Below are 14,735 nucleotides of genomic sequence, written 5' to 3'. Positions count from 1 at the left end.
AGCAGTAATAATTGCTCCCTACTGTAGAAAAATCATTTGCTCTGCAGATCTTCACTTTAACAGAGACTGAAATAAACGAGCCTTTGCTTGTATTACCTATGGAATTTCTGAGGGAGACATCTGAGACTTCTGAGGGTGTACAAGCACGAACAGGTAATATTCAAAGAATTAAACGGCTAGTTTTCCGTTCACTCTTTGTAGTTGTTTTCCATTACTCTCAGCTTGAGCTAGTGTCTTTAGTGACTTTATCTTAAACTTCAGTTTCTACAGTCTGTCAACAGTCACTCATTTTCAGTCTCTTACGTAACACAGCAATGAAACAATGTTTGGGTTCTAAACACGGAATGGGAAAGTTCATTGAAAGTTTTCCTTTACGTTACAAAAAATAGTCATCGAAGTTAGCTCTTTTGTGATATTTATTTAAAAATAGAGAACCGAAGTTTTGGTCCAGGTTTCAACCGAGAGCATGTTTTCAAAAGCACATCTGAATGCAAGGCTCACGCTGCCACTGCTTACGCTACCCAGAGCTGCAGCGGGCTTCTTACATGGCAGTTCCTCAGTCTCTCAATTTGTTGACCTCGCTTCAAAAAAAAAAAAAAAAATACACAGCTGCGAGCCCCACAACGGCCGCGGCTCTTAGTCCTCGGGGGGGGGGGGAACAAGCTGGTTTGTTACCTTTGGACTGGAACTTAGCGTGGTACGCGCCGGCCCTGAACCCCTCACCCGCCGCGCTCCCACTAACCTCCAGCCACGACCAGCACCCCGCCGCCAGTGCAGTCCGGCGCGCGGAGCAGTGGAGCGGCGCGCCAGGTGTGTGCTCTGCCCAGGCACCCAGCGGCTGCTCCGGGCCGAGAGGCGCTGAACTGTGAGATGACCCGGACAGTGGCCGAAGCGGTCGGGTTGGCTGCCAGGCGCCTTGTCAGCCCCCAAGGCGCACAGCTCTCTGCACCTGAGGGGAACCCCCGGGGCCAGCCACTGCCAATCCAGACCCGCAGGGCGGCCGGACCAAGCCCCGCGGGACGCCGGGCAGCCCCTGCTACGCGAGAGCCAAGCGCTGCAGTGGCGCGGGGGAGACTAGCCCCCGCGGCGAGAGGGGAATTACCCGGGTCTTGGCGCGCTGCTGCCTCTCCGGGTCCGAGTAAGTCCTGTCCACAGCCAGGCCGGTGTCGCTTCCAGGCATGGTGCCCCCGAGCGGCTGTTCCCCTGGCGCCGCCTTGCCCGTCCCCCGGGCAGCCCGAGCCCCAGCAGCGCCGCCGGGAGCTGCGCCTGAGCAGGGGAGCCCGGCTTCGCCGCCTCGGCGCTTCTGCCTCCTCCCGCCCCGGCTGCAGCCCGGTGCGCCAGCGGCGGACACGCCCGGCAGCTGCTCCTCCTGCCCCCGCCCGTAACCCCGTTAACCCTCCGGCAGCCGCGCCCCTGCCTGGGGCGCCGAGAGAGCTGGGGCCGCTCCCTGGGCAAACCAGTCCCGCAGCAGCGCCGGGCTTCATTCCCAGCGCCGGAGGCTGCGGGGGCAGGGCGCTGCTGAGCGAGACAGCGGCTCTCGGGGAGGGAGACACCGGCGCTTGGCTGAAAGGGGCCCAACCCGTTTTCTAGCAGGCTCCTGTCGCCGTGTTGCTCCCGGGCAGCCCAGGGGCTCAGCCTGCACACGGCAGGGGCGATGGCCCTCGCTCTGCTCCCGGTTTCATTCGCGTCTCCCCGCCCTTCCATTCAGCCAGGGACGAGATACCAAAACTGCCCTGCTCTCGCCTTTCAGCCCGTTTACATCTAGGGGTCCGTTTAGTGCTCCTGGGTGAGAGGCACTGGCTAGACAGGACTTGTACTAGCTAAGCCCTCCGCTCGCCTCTCCCTCCCAGGGCTAAGGGCTTGTCTGCACTGACAACACCGCAGCAGCACCACAATAGCGCTTCCCTGTACACATGACCTAACCTGGGGTTCTCACAACACATTGTTTGGTGGCCTCAGCGTGCAGCCACCAGGTCTTGCTGCACTTGACAATTTTTCCAAAAAACTTAATTAACTCCAGGAAAAACAAATAAATATGCACACGTACCTGTCCAAATATTGTAATTTTTTTACGTGGGGTTTTTTTTCCCCCCAGACCCAATAACAACATCATACAGGCATCCCTGTTCCTTACTGGACCTAAACAGAATAGAAACACAAATAAGGTGTTTTGCATGTGGGGGGAGGGATAGCTCAGTGGTTTGAGTATTGGCCAACCCAGGGTTGTGAGTTTAATCCTTGAGGGGGCCACTTAGGGATCTGGGACAAAATTAGTACTTGGTCCTGCTAGTGAAGGCAGGGGGCTGGATTCAATGACCTTGCAGGGTCCCTTCCAGTTCTATCAGATAGGGTATATCTCCATATATTATTTATTATGTTGTCCTTTTTGTTGTTGTTGTTGTTGTTTCTTTTGCAAATATCACTTTTCACAGCAGACTTAACTCAGCCCTGGCAAGCGGGGGGACAAATTAAGCCTTGGATGGAGAGGGGGTAGGGAGGATGGATCAGGAACAAGGGAAGGCAGCAGGGGCCAGAGGCGATGAGGGTGGTGGTAAGCCTGAAGCCTAGTGGCCAGAGCCTGCCACCACATGGCCAAAGCTTGCCTCCTGCCACCCCAGGGCTGAAGCCAGAAGCCTGAGCCCTACTGCCCACAGGAAGGTTCGCCACTCACACCAGTTGTCTGCTCCTCTGGCGTTTGTTTCTCCAGAGGCGGGCAGGGCCCGACCCCTACTTGCAGACCGGGGAGGGGCCAATACTTCCCCCTCTCCCCCCCAATCACCACCTAGGCTGACTTAGACCAAAGGCAAGCATTCTCCCATCAACACAAGTATTCCACCTCGCTAAGAGGCCATAGCTAGGTCACAGGAGAACTCTCCTGTCGACCTAGCACTGTCTACAGCCCAGGTTAGATCAGTTTAACTGTGTCGCTCATGGGTGTAGAGCGAGGTAGTTCTACTGACCTAATTTCCAGGTGTAAGTGTCCACCAATGTCCAATGCTTCCATCAATATAGTGTATGTCCACACTAGAAAGGCTACAGCTGCTGCACTGCAGTATAATTAGGCAGGCTGAAAAAGAATTTGAAGAGCAACTAGCAAAAGAATCAAGAACAGCACATTTTTTAATTACATCAGAAGCAGAAAGCTTACCAAACATTCAGTAGGGACACTGGATGACCAAGGTGCTAAAGGGGTACTTGAGGAAGACAAGGTGGAGAAGCTAAATGAATTCTTTGCATCAGTCTTCACTGCAGAGAATGTGAGGAAGATCCCCACACCTGCACCATTCTTTTTAAGTGACAGATTTGAGGAACTGTCCCAGACTGAGGTGTCAACAGAGGCGGCTTAGGAAGAAATTGATCAAACAGTAACAAGTCACAAGGACCACATAATATTTATCCAAGATTTCTGAAGGAAGTAAAATATATAATTGCAGAACTACTAACTGTGGTATGTAACCTATCAGTTAACAGTCTCAGTACCAGATGACTGGCGGATAGCTAATGTGACGAGTTTGCTGATGTTATGGGTCAGCTGATGTTATGGTCATATGATTCTTTGAGCTATAAAATATGAAATAGAAGGAACTGTGCCATATAGCATTCACTTTCCATAAATCAGAGTTCTTATTCTGCTAGTGATGTGCCTCTGCTCATCTTTCCAGGAGATAATTTCAGTAGGAAATTCAGCATGTGTGGATTGAGAGCAGGTATGGCCCAAGACTGTCTCCATTTAACAGGTTGTGAATTATTTTTACCCTACATAGTTTCCCCCACAAAAAAGATTAGGATGTTTATTTTCTATCTCTTCTATAAATCACACTATTATCACTAGTGTTGCTATTGTTTCCACACATTTCAGCCCCACAACATAGCAGAATGTCATCTGTTTAAATAGGAGCTCCAGAAACCTCTTAAAAGAGCACTTATATGCTGAGAAATGACTGTAAAAAGGGTATAATGGGGTTCTGTGTTTTATCTTGCAACATGTCAGGCCAGATTCGCTCACTTTATACATACAAATACAAAAAAGAGAACTGTTAGAATCAGGGGAATCAAATAGCCCCAACATTTCTGTGGGCCAAGTCCTCTTACATTCCCAGCTGAAAGTTTCTCCCTAGTGCTGTTAAAGGGTGTTGACTTTTTCACCTTTTGTATTAAACATATTATTTAATAGCTAGCAAGAAACAGAATTAAGCAAATGAGTGAGAAAAAATCTGATTGTTATCAGTGCTCTTCAGTATTTTGAACAATTTCATTAAAGACTATTTAATCTCCTGTCTAAATCCTGTGTTTGTAGCTATAAATAATAAAGATGCAACTCCATGATGACAAATGGGAGAGTTCCTCTGTTCTTGCATCAATTTTTAAGCACTATGGAAGCATACGTGAAATTGAACTCTTCTTCATAATGCACGGTAATGGTGTCATGTTAGAGTATGTGGCTTTGAAAGCAGAGTAAGATAAATCAGAAGAATAACATTTGTTTATTGCTGTAATTACTTAGGGGGCATTCGGTGATGCTCATCAACTTTAGTATTTGATTGTCCCACATACAATTAGTGCATTTACCCTTCACAAAACCTCAGTGAAGACAAGAAATATGTTAATGCCCATTTTACAGATGAGGGAAGCTAAAGTATTGCAGGCGACTAGCTCAAAGCCACACAGAAAGTGCACATCAAATCCAGAAATAAAACTCAGTTCTCCTGCCATAGAGTCTAGTGCCTTAATTATAAGATCATTCTTTAAGGAAGACAAGGCCATTGTAGAGAAGCTAAATCAATTCTTTGCATCAGTCTTTACTGCAGAGGATGTGAGGAGGATTCCCACACATGAGCCATTCTTTTTAAGTGACAAATCTGAGGAACTGTCCCAGATTGAGGTGTCCCTAGAGGAGGTTCTGAAACAAATTGATAAATTTAAACAGTAATAAGTGCCCATGGTCAGATGGGATTCACCCAAGAGTTCTGAAGGAACTCAAATATGAAATTGCTGGACTACTAATTAGAGTATGTAACAGCGTTTCTCAAATGCGGCCACCATGGCTGCATATGGTCGCCAGTAGCTTTTCTTGGGGCCTCGGGGAGAGTGAGGGGAAGAGAATCAGTGGCACCCACCCCTCCCCTGTTGCTCCTGGATGCAACACCTTGGGGTTGGTTGCTTGGGCCGCCAGCAGGGCTCGGCACCTTGCACCACCTTTGGAGACACATGGGGCACAATGCTGGAGGAATGGGTGGCCAGTGAGTTCCTGGGGATGGTAGGGCTTTGGGCTCCAACCCTGGGGCAGCTCCAACTCCCCACCCCTGGCCCCCATTCCCTCCCCTAATTCTCCCATCCATCCCCTCATGCCCTGGGGCCCCGCTGCCTCCCCCTTCTGCCATCCAGTGCTTAATTTGTGTCAGGGCTAATAGCACAAACTTCACAATAGACTTACTAGCTAGCAAGTCTGCTGTGAAAAGTGATATCAGTTTTTAAACATACTAGCTAGCAATAAATAAATTACAATGTTTTGGATGTGTATATGTACATATTTGTTTTTCCTAAAGTTAAGTATTTTAGAGAAAAGTATCAGAGTGGCCACCAGCAAGAATTAGTGGCTACATTCTGAGGTAACCAAAAAATTTGTCATGAGAATTCCTGATGGTTATCACTTAAATTAGCTTCTGTACTAGCTGATTGGAGGATAGCTAGTGTGATGCAGATTTTTTTTAAAAAGGCTCCAGAGGCAATCGTGGCAATTACAAACCAGTAAGCCTAACTTCATTACCAGGCAAATTGTTTGAAACGATAATAAAGAACAGAAATGTCAGACACATAGATGAAGACAATCTGTTGGGGAAGAGTCAACACAGCTTTTATAAAGAGAAATCATCCTCACCAAGAATTACAGTTCTTTGAGAGGGTCAACAAACATGTGGACAAGGCTGATTCAATGGATACAGTTTACTTGGACTTTCAGAAAGCATTTGACAAGGTCCCTCATCAAAGGCTCTTAAGCAAAGTAGACAGTCAAGGGATAAGAGGGAAAGTCCTCTCATGGATCAGTAATTGGTTAATCGATAGGAAACAAAGGGCAGAATTAACAGTCAGTTTTCATAGTGGAGAGAAGCAAAGATAGGATGATGGGCTAGATGAACTATTGGTCTGACCCAGTATGGCCATTCTTACATTCTAAAAAAGGTATGCTGCTGTAGCGCTTCTGTGTGGACATTCACTACAGCAACACCCCGTCAGTGTAGTTAATCTACCTCCCCGAGAGGTGCTCTCTAGGTAGATGGGCAAATTCTTCCGCCAACCTAGCAGTGTCTACATCAGGAGTTAGGCTTAATTACATCACTCAGTGGTGTGGATTTTTCACCTCTGAATGATGTCGCTAGGTCTACATAACTTTCTAGTGTAGAACAGCCCACAGCTGTTCTTGCTTGGGGAGGTGGGTGGTGTTCCCACAGATTCAGAAAAACCCTTTCCATCAGTGTGGGCTGCTTCTGCACTATGGGGTTATGCCTGTATAGCTCCAGCACCAGAGGCTGGTGTAGTCTCTGTAATGTAGATATACCCTAACTCTTGCTCAGCTACTATTTTGTCCTCTGTGTCTCCCTTCAAAAAAAGAGTACTGTGTGGTAATTTATCTGGTGGTCGCAGCTGGGCTGAGGTCAGAACACCACATTCCCAGTGTTGTCAACTCTCACTATATTTGGAGTTTTTCTGAAAGCTCCAGCTTCTCAAGGCCAGTGATTATGTGACAATCTCAGCTTTCACTAAAATAAAATAAAAAAAGTAGTTAAGTTTCAAGCCCTCATGGTTGCGGACAAAAAATGGAAAAGACAAATAAGAAGAATCTGACATTTTTTATTTTTTAAGATCTCATGATTTTGAGGGCCTGACTCATGATTTTTGATCTCTTGACATTGGCAACACTGAGTTCTGTTGAACATTTCAGTGCCACCACTGTGGAGCACTCAGGAGCCATTCCTTTTAACATAACACCTGCTTTACAGGGTCTAGCAAATCTACAAAATAAACAGGGCACAGATTTTCAGAGGAGTTGAGTTAGGCACCCAACTTGCATTGATATTTTTCTTATCAGCACTGTACATTACCAGTATGGAGATAAATCTTTACATATAATAGAAAATGGAAGTCAGAAATAAATCTGCAAGCATTATGCAAATCTAAGGAAAATATACTTTCCAGTGACATCTAAGTATAGCATACCTAGTCCAAAAGTGTTTTGAATATCCTATTAGATGAATACATTTAAACTAATACCTTAAAAACAGGAGCAATGTAGAAATAAAAGCATTTTGTGGAGTTACTCATTTATGTTGCAGGAGGCTTTTACAATTTTTCCCCTCCTAAGTGCAATAATTAAACAGTTCAGGGATCAAATTCTGCTCCAAGTTACACTAGTGTAAATCTGGAGTTGTTTCAGTTTCACGCTGTAGTAACAAGAGCAGGATTTCACATTCAGTTCTCATGAAGTGCATGTGAATGCACTTCTTGGCGCTGGGGCTGGTGTCACACCACCTTTGTTCTCAAGCTTCAGGGAACAGCACCCCGGTGGCCTGCATACATATACATCTCATTAAACTCACACACCCTTGAGTGATTTATTGCCCATTTTACATTTTGTTTGTTAAACCTGAAATTCAGTAGCATTGTGTATGAAACAAGATTTGCTGTTGAGGGTTAATTATGTGACACAAGAGCCTAGTTAGTTTTCATGTAGTAAAACATTAGGAAATATTCTGAGTCTCAAATAAAAAGAAAAGATAACTAGAACTCACTCCTTTAGTAGGTTTTACTTCTGTTACTCTAATAACTCATTTTTTTTTCAGTTATCTCCAAATATTGGGCCAAATTGAGTAGTCAGTGGGTCTTCTAGTGTAAAGGAAAACAACAATTTGCTCCATAGATTTATTCATGTAGGCAAAATCATACAGTATAACTGTACATAAGTGCTTATCTGCCATTCCACTCAGCAGCTTTTATGTAGCTGTAAGACAAAGGCAGTAGTTGAAGTTGGAAGGCTGTTGTGCAGATGCTTTAAAATAAGTGTTGGCTTTCTTCAGGTCCTCAACATAAACACAGAAGTAAGGTTCATTATCCAAAACATGTTTGGGGGGTTGGTTTAGAGTGTGGGGACAAAGCTTTTTGGGCCAGAGACTGTCTTTTTGTTCTGTGTTTGCACAGTTCCTAGCACAATGCAGTCCTGCTCCATGACTGGGGCTCCTAAGTGCTATGGTAATACAATAATAATTAATAATGGGACAATAAAGAATGGAAGAAGCATTAGTTCCCAGATTTTCATAGCAAAGTCCACAACCATGCATTTCTGAAGCAGATTATGCAATTTACAGATCCAAGGAAGGAGCTTCCACATTACCTAGTCCCCTTCATTTCTTCAGCAGCATGCAGGATCTTATATTCTTCCCAAATTCAGCTGAGCAAAATGTTTGGGAGATAAGTAGTTGGAGAAGGGACATACAGAAAGCCTCAAGTGCCAGTCTATTTAACAATATAGAACTTGTTCTATTCCTAGTTCTTGCAAAAGTTTGAAGAGGCCACAAAATGATGGAACCTACAATTCCCTCCACAAAAGAGGGAGACAGGGCAGCACCACACAAGTAATAAATAACGTGCATGCTGCAGGCCGTGTTCGTTGGTGGAATGATACGTGCACAAAGTAAGCAGTGTTTCTGGTAAAGGGGATTAGGAGGAGACGGAATAATGTGTTTAACTCCACATGACCTAGAAATTGCATTAAAGACATGATTACCAATCAGATCTAGTAAGTAGTTCTTTGCATCACCTCCATTTGAAAGAAGATGGAAGGAAGAGGCAAGTTCCAGACTATATTTTCACAATGCAAGCAGGTCTAGAGGTACCATTTAAGGTTCTAGCCCAGAGGTGGGCAAACTTTTTGGCCTGAGGGCCACATCTGGGTATAGAAATTGTATGGCAGGCCATGAATGTTCACGAAATTGGGGTTGGGGTATAGGAGGGGGTGTGGGCTCTGGGGTGGGGCCAGAAATGAGGAGTTCAGAGTGCAAGGGGGCGCTCTGGGCTGGGGAAGGGTGGGTGGTGTGCAGGGGAGGTGGGGAGGGCTCTGGGTGGGGCTGGGGATGAGGGGTTTGGAGGGTGGGAGGGGGATCAGGGTTGGGACAGGGGGTTGGGGTGCGAGGCGGTGGCTCAGGAGTGCAGGGGAGGGGCAGTACTTGCCTCAAGCAGCTCCCAGAAGTGGCAGCATGTCCCTCCTGCAGCTCCTACATGAAGGTGCAGCCAAGTGGCTCTGCTGTGTGCTGCTCCATCCACAGGCGCCACCCCTGCAGCTTCCATTGGCTGTGGTTCCTGGCCAATGGGAGCTGTAGGGGTGGCACTTGGGGTGGGGGCAGCATGCGGAGCGGAGCCTCCTGGGCTGCCCCTACGCATAGGAGCTGGAGGAGGGACATGCTGCTGTTTCCAGGAGCCGTGCAGAGCGGCCTCTGACCCTGCTCCCCAGCTGGAGCGCTGGAGCAGGGCAAGCCCCAGATCTTGCTCCCCAGCGGGAGCTCAATGGCTGGATTAAAACAGCTGTCAGGCCGAATGCGGCCCATAGTTTGCCCAGCTCTGTTCTAGCCAATCTAATGCTGCTCTTTCTTCCTTCTCCCTCCCCTACTCTCACTAATGTACTACTACATTCTCCATGGGCTATAACATAAACACCTGGACTCTATTATCCTACAGTATAGTCACTGAATATATTTAATTTTTCTTGGCTGAGTACAGCCAAAATACCCATTCCAACCACCCCACCCCCTGCTTTGTGCAATGTCCCTTCCCCACCCCTAAAGTAGAGATACACCTCTTTAACATAGCAGTTAAATGAACACAGAATTTCTCCCGGCCCCATGAAATGTTCTCTCTGCATTAATCTCAGAAACCACACTTCATTTCTCAGTTTGTATATGCACATCAGTGTAAATCTGTGTGTCCATTTTTGTCCTGATATTGGCAACATCACTTAAAGAATATGAAGTTAGATTAAAAGTGGCATATATAGTACTGGTGACCAGTAGATAAATTCTCTTATCTTCCTGTAGTTTTCACCAGCTACTTTATAAAATTCAGTTGTATGGTTAAGTTTATGAGAAAACAATGTGAAAACATCCTAGCCATCCATCATATCATTTTTAAAGTTCAAATTTCTCATAAGCATTCACTGACTTACTGTTCTCAAAGACACACTCCAATTCCATCCTTTTCCAGTTTTCTCCCTTGTCAATACTGTACTGACACTATCCACAATCCATAACTTCTGACACTTCCACTGCTTTTCTCATCTATTCATGAAATGACCTTTTAAAAATAAGTGAATTGGGAATGGGAGTAGGATTTACAAATACCATGCAGGATATTTGGAGAAACTAAAAAGATATTAAGGCACATAAGTGGGAACCCACAATCTGTGGTTCTACACAGAGAAGGGCAGATTTTCAGCCCTGGCTCTGGCTGCTTTGTATTGCCTCTGGAGCACAAAGTAGCTGGAGGAGCAGCAGAAGATTCTCTTTATAGAAATGGGAGGCAGGGTGATCCAGTGGGTGGGGTTGGACTGGGAATCAGACTGGTTCTGTTCCTACCTCTTCAGCTGTTTGACCTTGGGCAGATCACTTGATCTCTCTGTGTTTTCATTACCCGATCTGTAAAGTGGAGACAATGATACCTACTTCGTGAAGACCTTTAAGATCAAGGGATGAAAAGTGCTGTTATATGCAGTACTTTATTGTTGGCAGAAGAAATATTACGCACAGTATCCAGTATTGGCAGAGGCAGAATCATTGAAAAGGCAGAGGTCTCCTCTCCTCCTACAATGGGAACTTTTGTTCCATACACAGAGTACTGAGTATTCATATGAGATTTAACATGCACTCAAAAGCCTTTTCCCAAAAGGTCATCAGCTATAGCAACCATCTCCAGCAAAAAGTTTATGTGAAGGAGTCTATCAGTGCCACTTCTAGTCAGATAGGTAATGGGACTCTGTATAATGACATAGGACTCAAAGAGACAAGGTGAGTGAGGTAATATATTTTATTGGACCTGCTTCTGTTGGTGAGAGAGAAACTTTCGAGCTACACAGAGTTCTTAGGTTTGGAAAAGGTACTCAGAGTGTCACAGTTAAATACAAAATAGAACAGATCAGTGGCACCAGAATGGAGAGGTGGGGGCAAGGGGCCGTGGCCCTCCCACTTTTGGAAAGTGGACGGACCTGGCCAGTCCACTTTTTGCTGGGGCAGACTTCATCCTTTCCCCTCCACTTCCCCCCCACCCCACATCCAGGCCAGCGTGAAGCCCGGTGTGGCAGCCCGGACACGGGCTGGGAGCAGCCCCTGGCCTATGTCCCTGCCTCCTGGGCTCCCTACCCGGTACAGGGCAGGTGGAGGTGAAGAGTCCACGATGGCTCCTCACAGCTGCCCACTTGGCTCTCCCCAGCCTGGCTCCGGCCGGAGGGGCAGGGCTTGGAGCCACAGCCCAGCTTTGGTATGAGCTGTGCGGGAGGCCCAGGGGGCAGGGACATGGGCTGAGGGCTGCTCTTGTTGGGCCCCCCACACCACGGACAGGTCGAGTGTCTGCCATGGCTCCCTACAGCTGTCCGTGCGGCTCTTAACATGGCCAGGCTGTGACTCCAGAGCCAGGTCAGGGTAAGAGCCACATGGCCAGCTGTGGGGAATCTGGGTCCCTCCACCTGCCCTGGGTGAGGGACCCCGAGGGAAGAGAGACAGGCAGGAGGCTGCTTTCAGTGTGAGGGGGTGGGCTCTCTGGCTTTGCTGCCACTTGGCCAAGGGCCGGGGGCCCTGGCCCCTCAACTTTTGGGAAGGCTCCCACACCCTTGGAACAGATAATTTAGCATAAGTAGTTAGCACATAGCCTAAGGGACCATTCAAGTTGAAGTGGCCCATTAACATCCTCGTAGACAAAGGACAAAAAGGGGTGGAGGGGCTACTGGGTTACAGATTGATATAATAAGCCATACATCCAGTTATCCATGAGCATGTTGTCTTAGCAGCAGTCCCAGTTTGTATCTGCCAAAGTGTGAGCCTTTTACACCCACTGGAAATGAGATATTCTCATTACCAGTGCACAGTCCAGCTGCCATGAAACCAGGGTGAAGTTTACTAATCACTTTGTTGCTCTGGAATGGTGATGCTGATAAAAATTCAGAAATTTCAGACTAAAACTTTACATCTATTTCCTTTCAGGTCTTTTTTGGATTAAGAATCTCTTGCTGTGTTTTCCACTCACCAAAGCTATTTTTGTGTATATGAGTGTTTGAGCTCTTAATGCCCATTGTCTATCTGACCCAGTAGTAAACTCATACAAGTGGACTGTGCCTAACTTCTGTTCAGGTGTGTGGAAGGAGCATAAAGCACAGAAGACAGTGAAAGAAGCCATCCCCCTTCCGGCCCTCCACCACTTGTGCCCCAGTGTAGGCCTTGTCACAATTTCAGTTCTTGTGCTCCCTGGCCTTATTTCCTATGGGATATTTATGCTAAATAACTCCCCACTGTTGCTACCCATAGTGGTAGCAATAGTCAGAGTAGTGCTAGTGCAAACCAGGTGCCAGCACCCACTACCATTAAAAACACTGAAATGTAGACTTGTTCTGAGCAGGGTTAAATGGCACTGTGCTTAACATGCCTGGAATACTGTCTACACTAGCACTCCCACTGCTGCTACCATTGGCAGAGCTGAACCGGTGGTAGTAGCAATGGGACATTTTAGCCCAAACAAAAAACGACCAACAAACAAAAACCTTAGCATAGCCCCTGGGCACAAGAATTGCTCCTGGGATGCAATGATGCTAGGTTCCCCAGTGGGATTCAGACCTTCCTCCCCAATAGGTATCTGAGCTTGCCCAAGGTTTGGAGAAATGCACACGACACCTTTCAAATGATGAAGCTGGGGGCAACTCTTGTCTGAGCTCCCAAAGGCATTACACCTGAACAACCAGGGGTGGCTCTAGGTATTTTGCTGCCCCAAGCACAGCAGGCAGGCTGCCTTCGGCAGCTTGTCTGCAGGAGGTCCCTGGTCCCACGGATTCAGCGGCACGCCTGCAGGAGGTCCGCTGAAGCCACGCGTCCAGCGGAATCTCCGCAGGCACGCTGCCAAAGGCAACCTGCCTGCCGCCCTCGCAGCAACCAGCAGAGCGCCCCCGGTGGCTTGCCGCCCCAGGCACACGCTTGGCGTGCTGGTGCCTGGAGCTGCCCCTGTGAACAACAGCACATCCCTGCACACACCCTATTACTAAAAGGCTGTAGCATTAGAGCCACACTAATGTAGAATGCTTGGAATTTAGGCCATGGTCCTTCAAACACTTAGGCCTGGTTTACACTACAGAGTTAGGTCGATCTAAGGCATCTACACCACAATGTTCCTCCTGCCAATTTAACTCACCCACTATGCCTACCTAATCACAGTATCTCCGTGCGAGGCGTAGCTCTTTGGTCCATGTAGTTAGGTCGACGCAGTGTCCGTGTAGACACTGTGTAGCTGACATTGCCTGTTGCTGCCTTTGACAGCCCGAGCCCTGCCGCCCTGTGGGGGGCTGATAGCTGGAGCCCTGCTCCCGCATGAGTCAGTGTGAGTGCTCCTGGTGAGGACGCGCACCGCCGACAGACGGTGGGACACAAAGAGCCAATTTAATTACTCTGGCGGTTCTAGGTCAACCTAACTCACATCGACTTAATTTTGTATTGTAGACTTTCCCTTTAGGCACGTTCATAACTTTACACAAAAATGTTCACAAGATCGGGGCTTAGACTGTAAATTCTTCTTGGCAGGGAATGTCAAATTCAAAGTACCATGGAACTGCATAAATATTATAGTAGTAAATGTATGACATCAATTATTTCCATAGCAAAAGACAATGATGTGAAACACAGTATTAGGACTTCTTTGCAAGTCAGCCAGAAAATGACACTGGATCGTGAGGGGATAGGGAAATTACTGGCAAGGTAAGTGAACCTGAATCTCCTTTCACTAAGTCGTGCACAACGGATGCAACTCCACTGGCTTCAATGGAGTTACTCCTGATTTACACTGGAGTAAGTGACAGGAGAATAAGACCCAAGTTCCTTTAGTACTAACAAAGGGAACACTGATGATGTAGGAGCAGGATTTTATAATTGTACTATGAGAATTAATGTATGATCTGATTTGATCCTGTCAGCCACTCTTTTTGAACAGCAGAAAGGAATGACAGACTAGAACAATCCTTATGACTGATTATGGACACCCTTTTGTTTTAGGATAAGTTCTGATGTCTGCTATGGTTTCCTATATGTATTACAAATTAGGCACTCTAGTTAAATATACATTTCTTTGTTTTAAGGTTTTAGTAAGTAACAAACAGGATCTTGTATTGTGTCTATGTTAAGGAGATTAGAGGAATGTTGAGGGCCTGAAGCCCCAATGTGAATTGTTTTAGTCATAAGATTTAGCAAGGCTTGATTTACAATGTATTCTGCTGAATATAAAATACTTTAAAGAGATTGTTTGTGCGAATGAGGAATGCATGCATCAGGAAAAGATAAGGTGTAAAAGCCATCACAAATGCTCAGATGGTCAAGAAAAAGTGAGAGACTTGGAAAAACCAGGAGAAAATCAGAAAACATCCACTGTATTAGATGCTAAACATGTTAGCAGCATTGATGACCTCAGAGGTGAGGCTGGCACCCCCGAAGGCGAGACAACAAATA

General features: G+C 46.8%; 1 protein-coding gene across 3 annotated transcripts in view; it reads right to left on the bottom strand.

Moving 5' to 3' along the window:
* TMCC3 (transmembrane and coiled-coil domain family 3) overlaps nt 1–14,735 on the bottom strand; it is a 250,306-nt gene that overhangs the window by 76,432 nt on the left and 159,139 nt on the right. The window contains exon 1 of one of the 3 annotated variants that reach the window (XM_030548539.1): nt 1,103–1,261. The exons of the other annotated variants lie outside the window; for them this stretch is intronic. Within the exon in view, the coding sequence (XP_030404399.1) occupies nt 1,103–1,180 (78 nt within the window). The 5' untranslated portion in view covers nt 1,181–1,261. Of the gene's footprint in view, nt 1–1,102; nt 1,262–14,735 lie in introns of those variants that run through there. 3 annotated transcript variants of the gene reach the window in all.

This window comes from Gopherus evgoodei, chromosome 1 (genome assembly GCF_007399415.2).
Source record: "Gopherus evgoodei ecotype Sinaloan lineage chromosome 1, rGopEvg1_v1.p, whole genome shotgun sequence".
Classification (NCBI taxonomy): Eukaryota; Metazoa; Chordata; order Testudines; family Testudinidae; genus Gopherus; species Gopherus evgoodei.
Note: the sequence above shows the minus strand (reverse complement) of the source record. Positions and strands in the feature narration are given on the sequence as shown.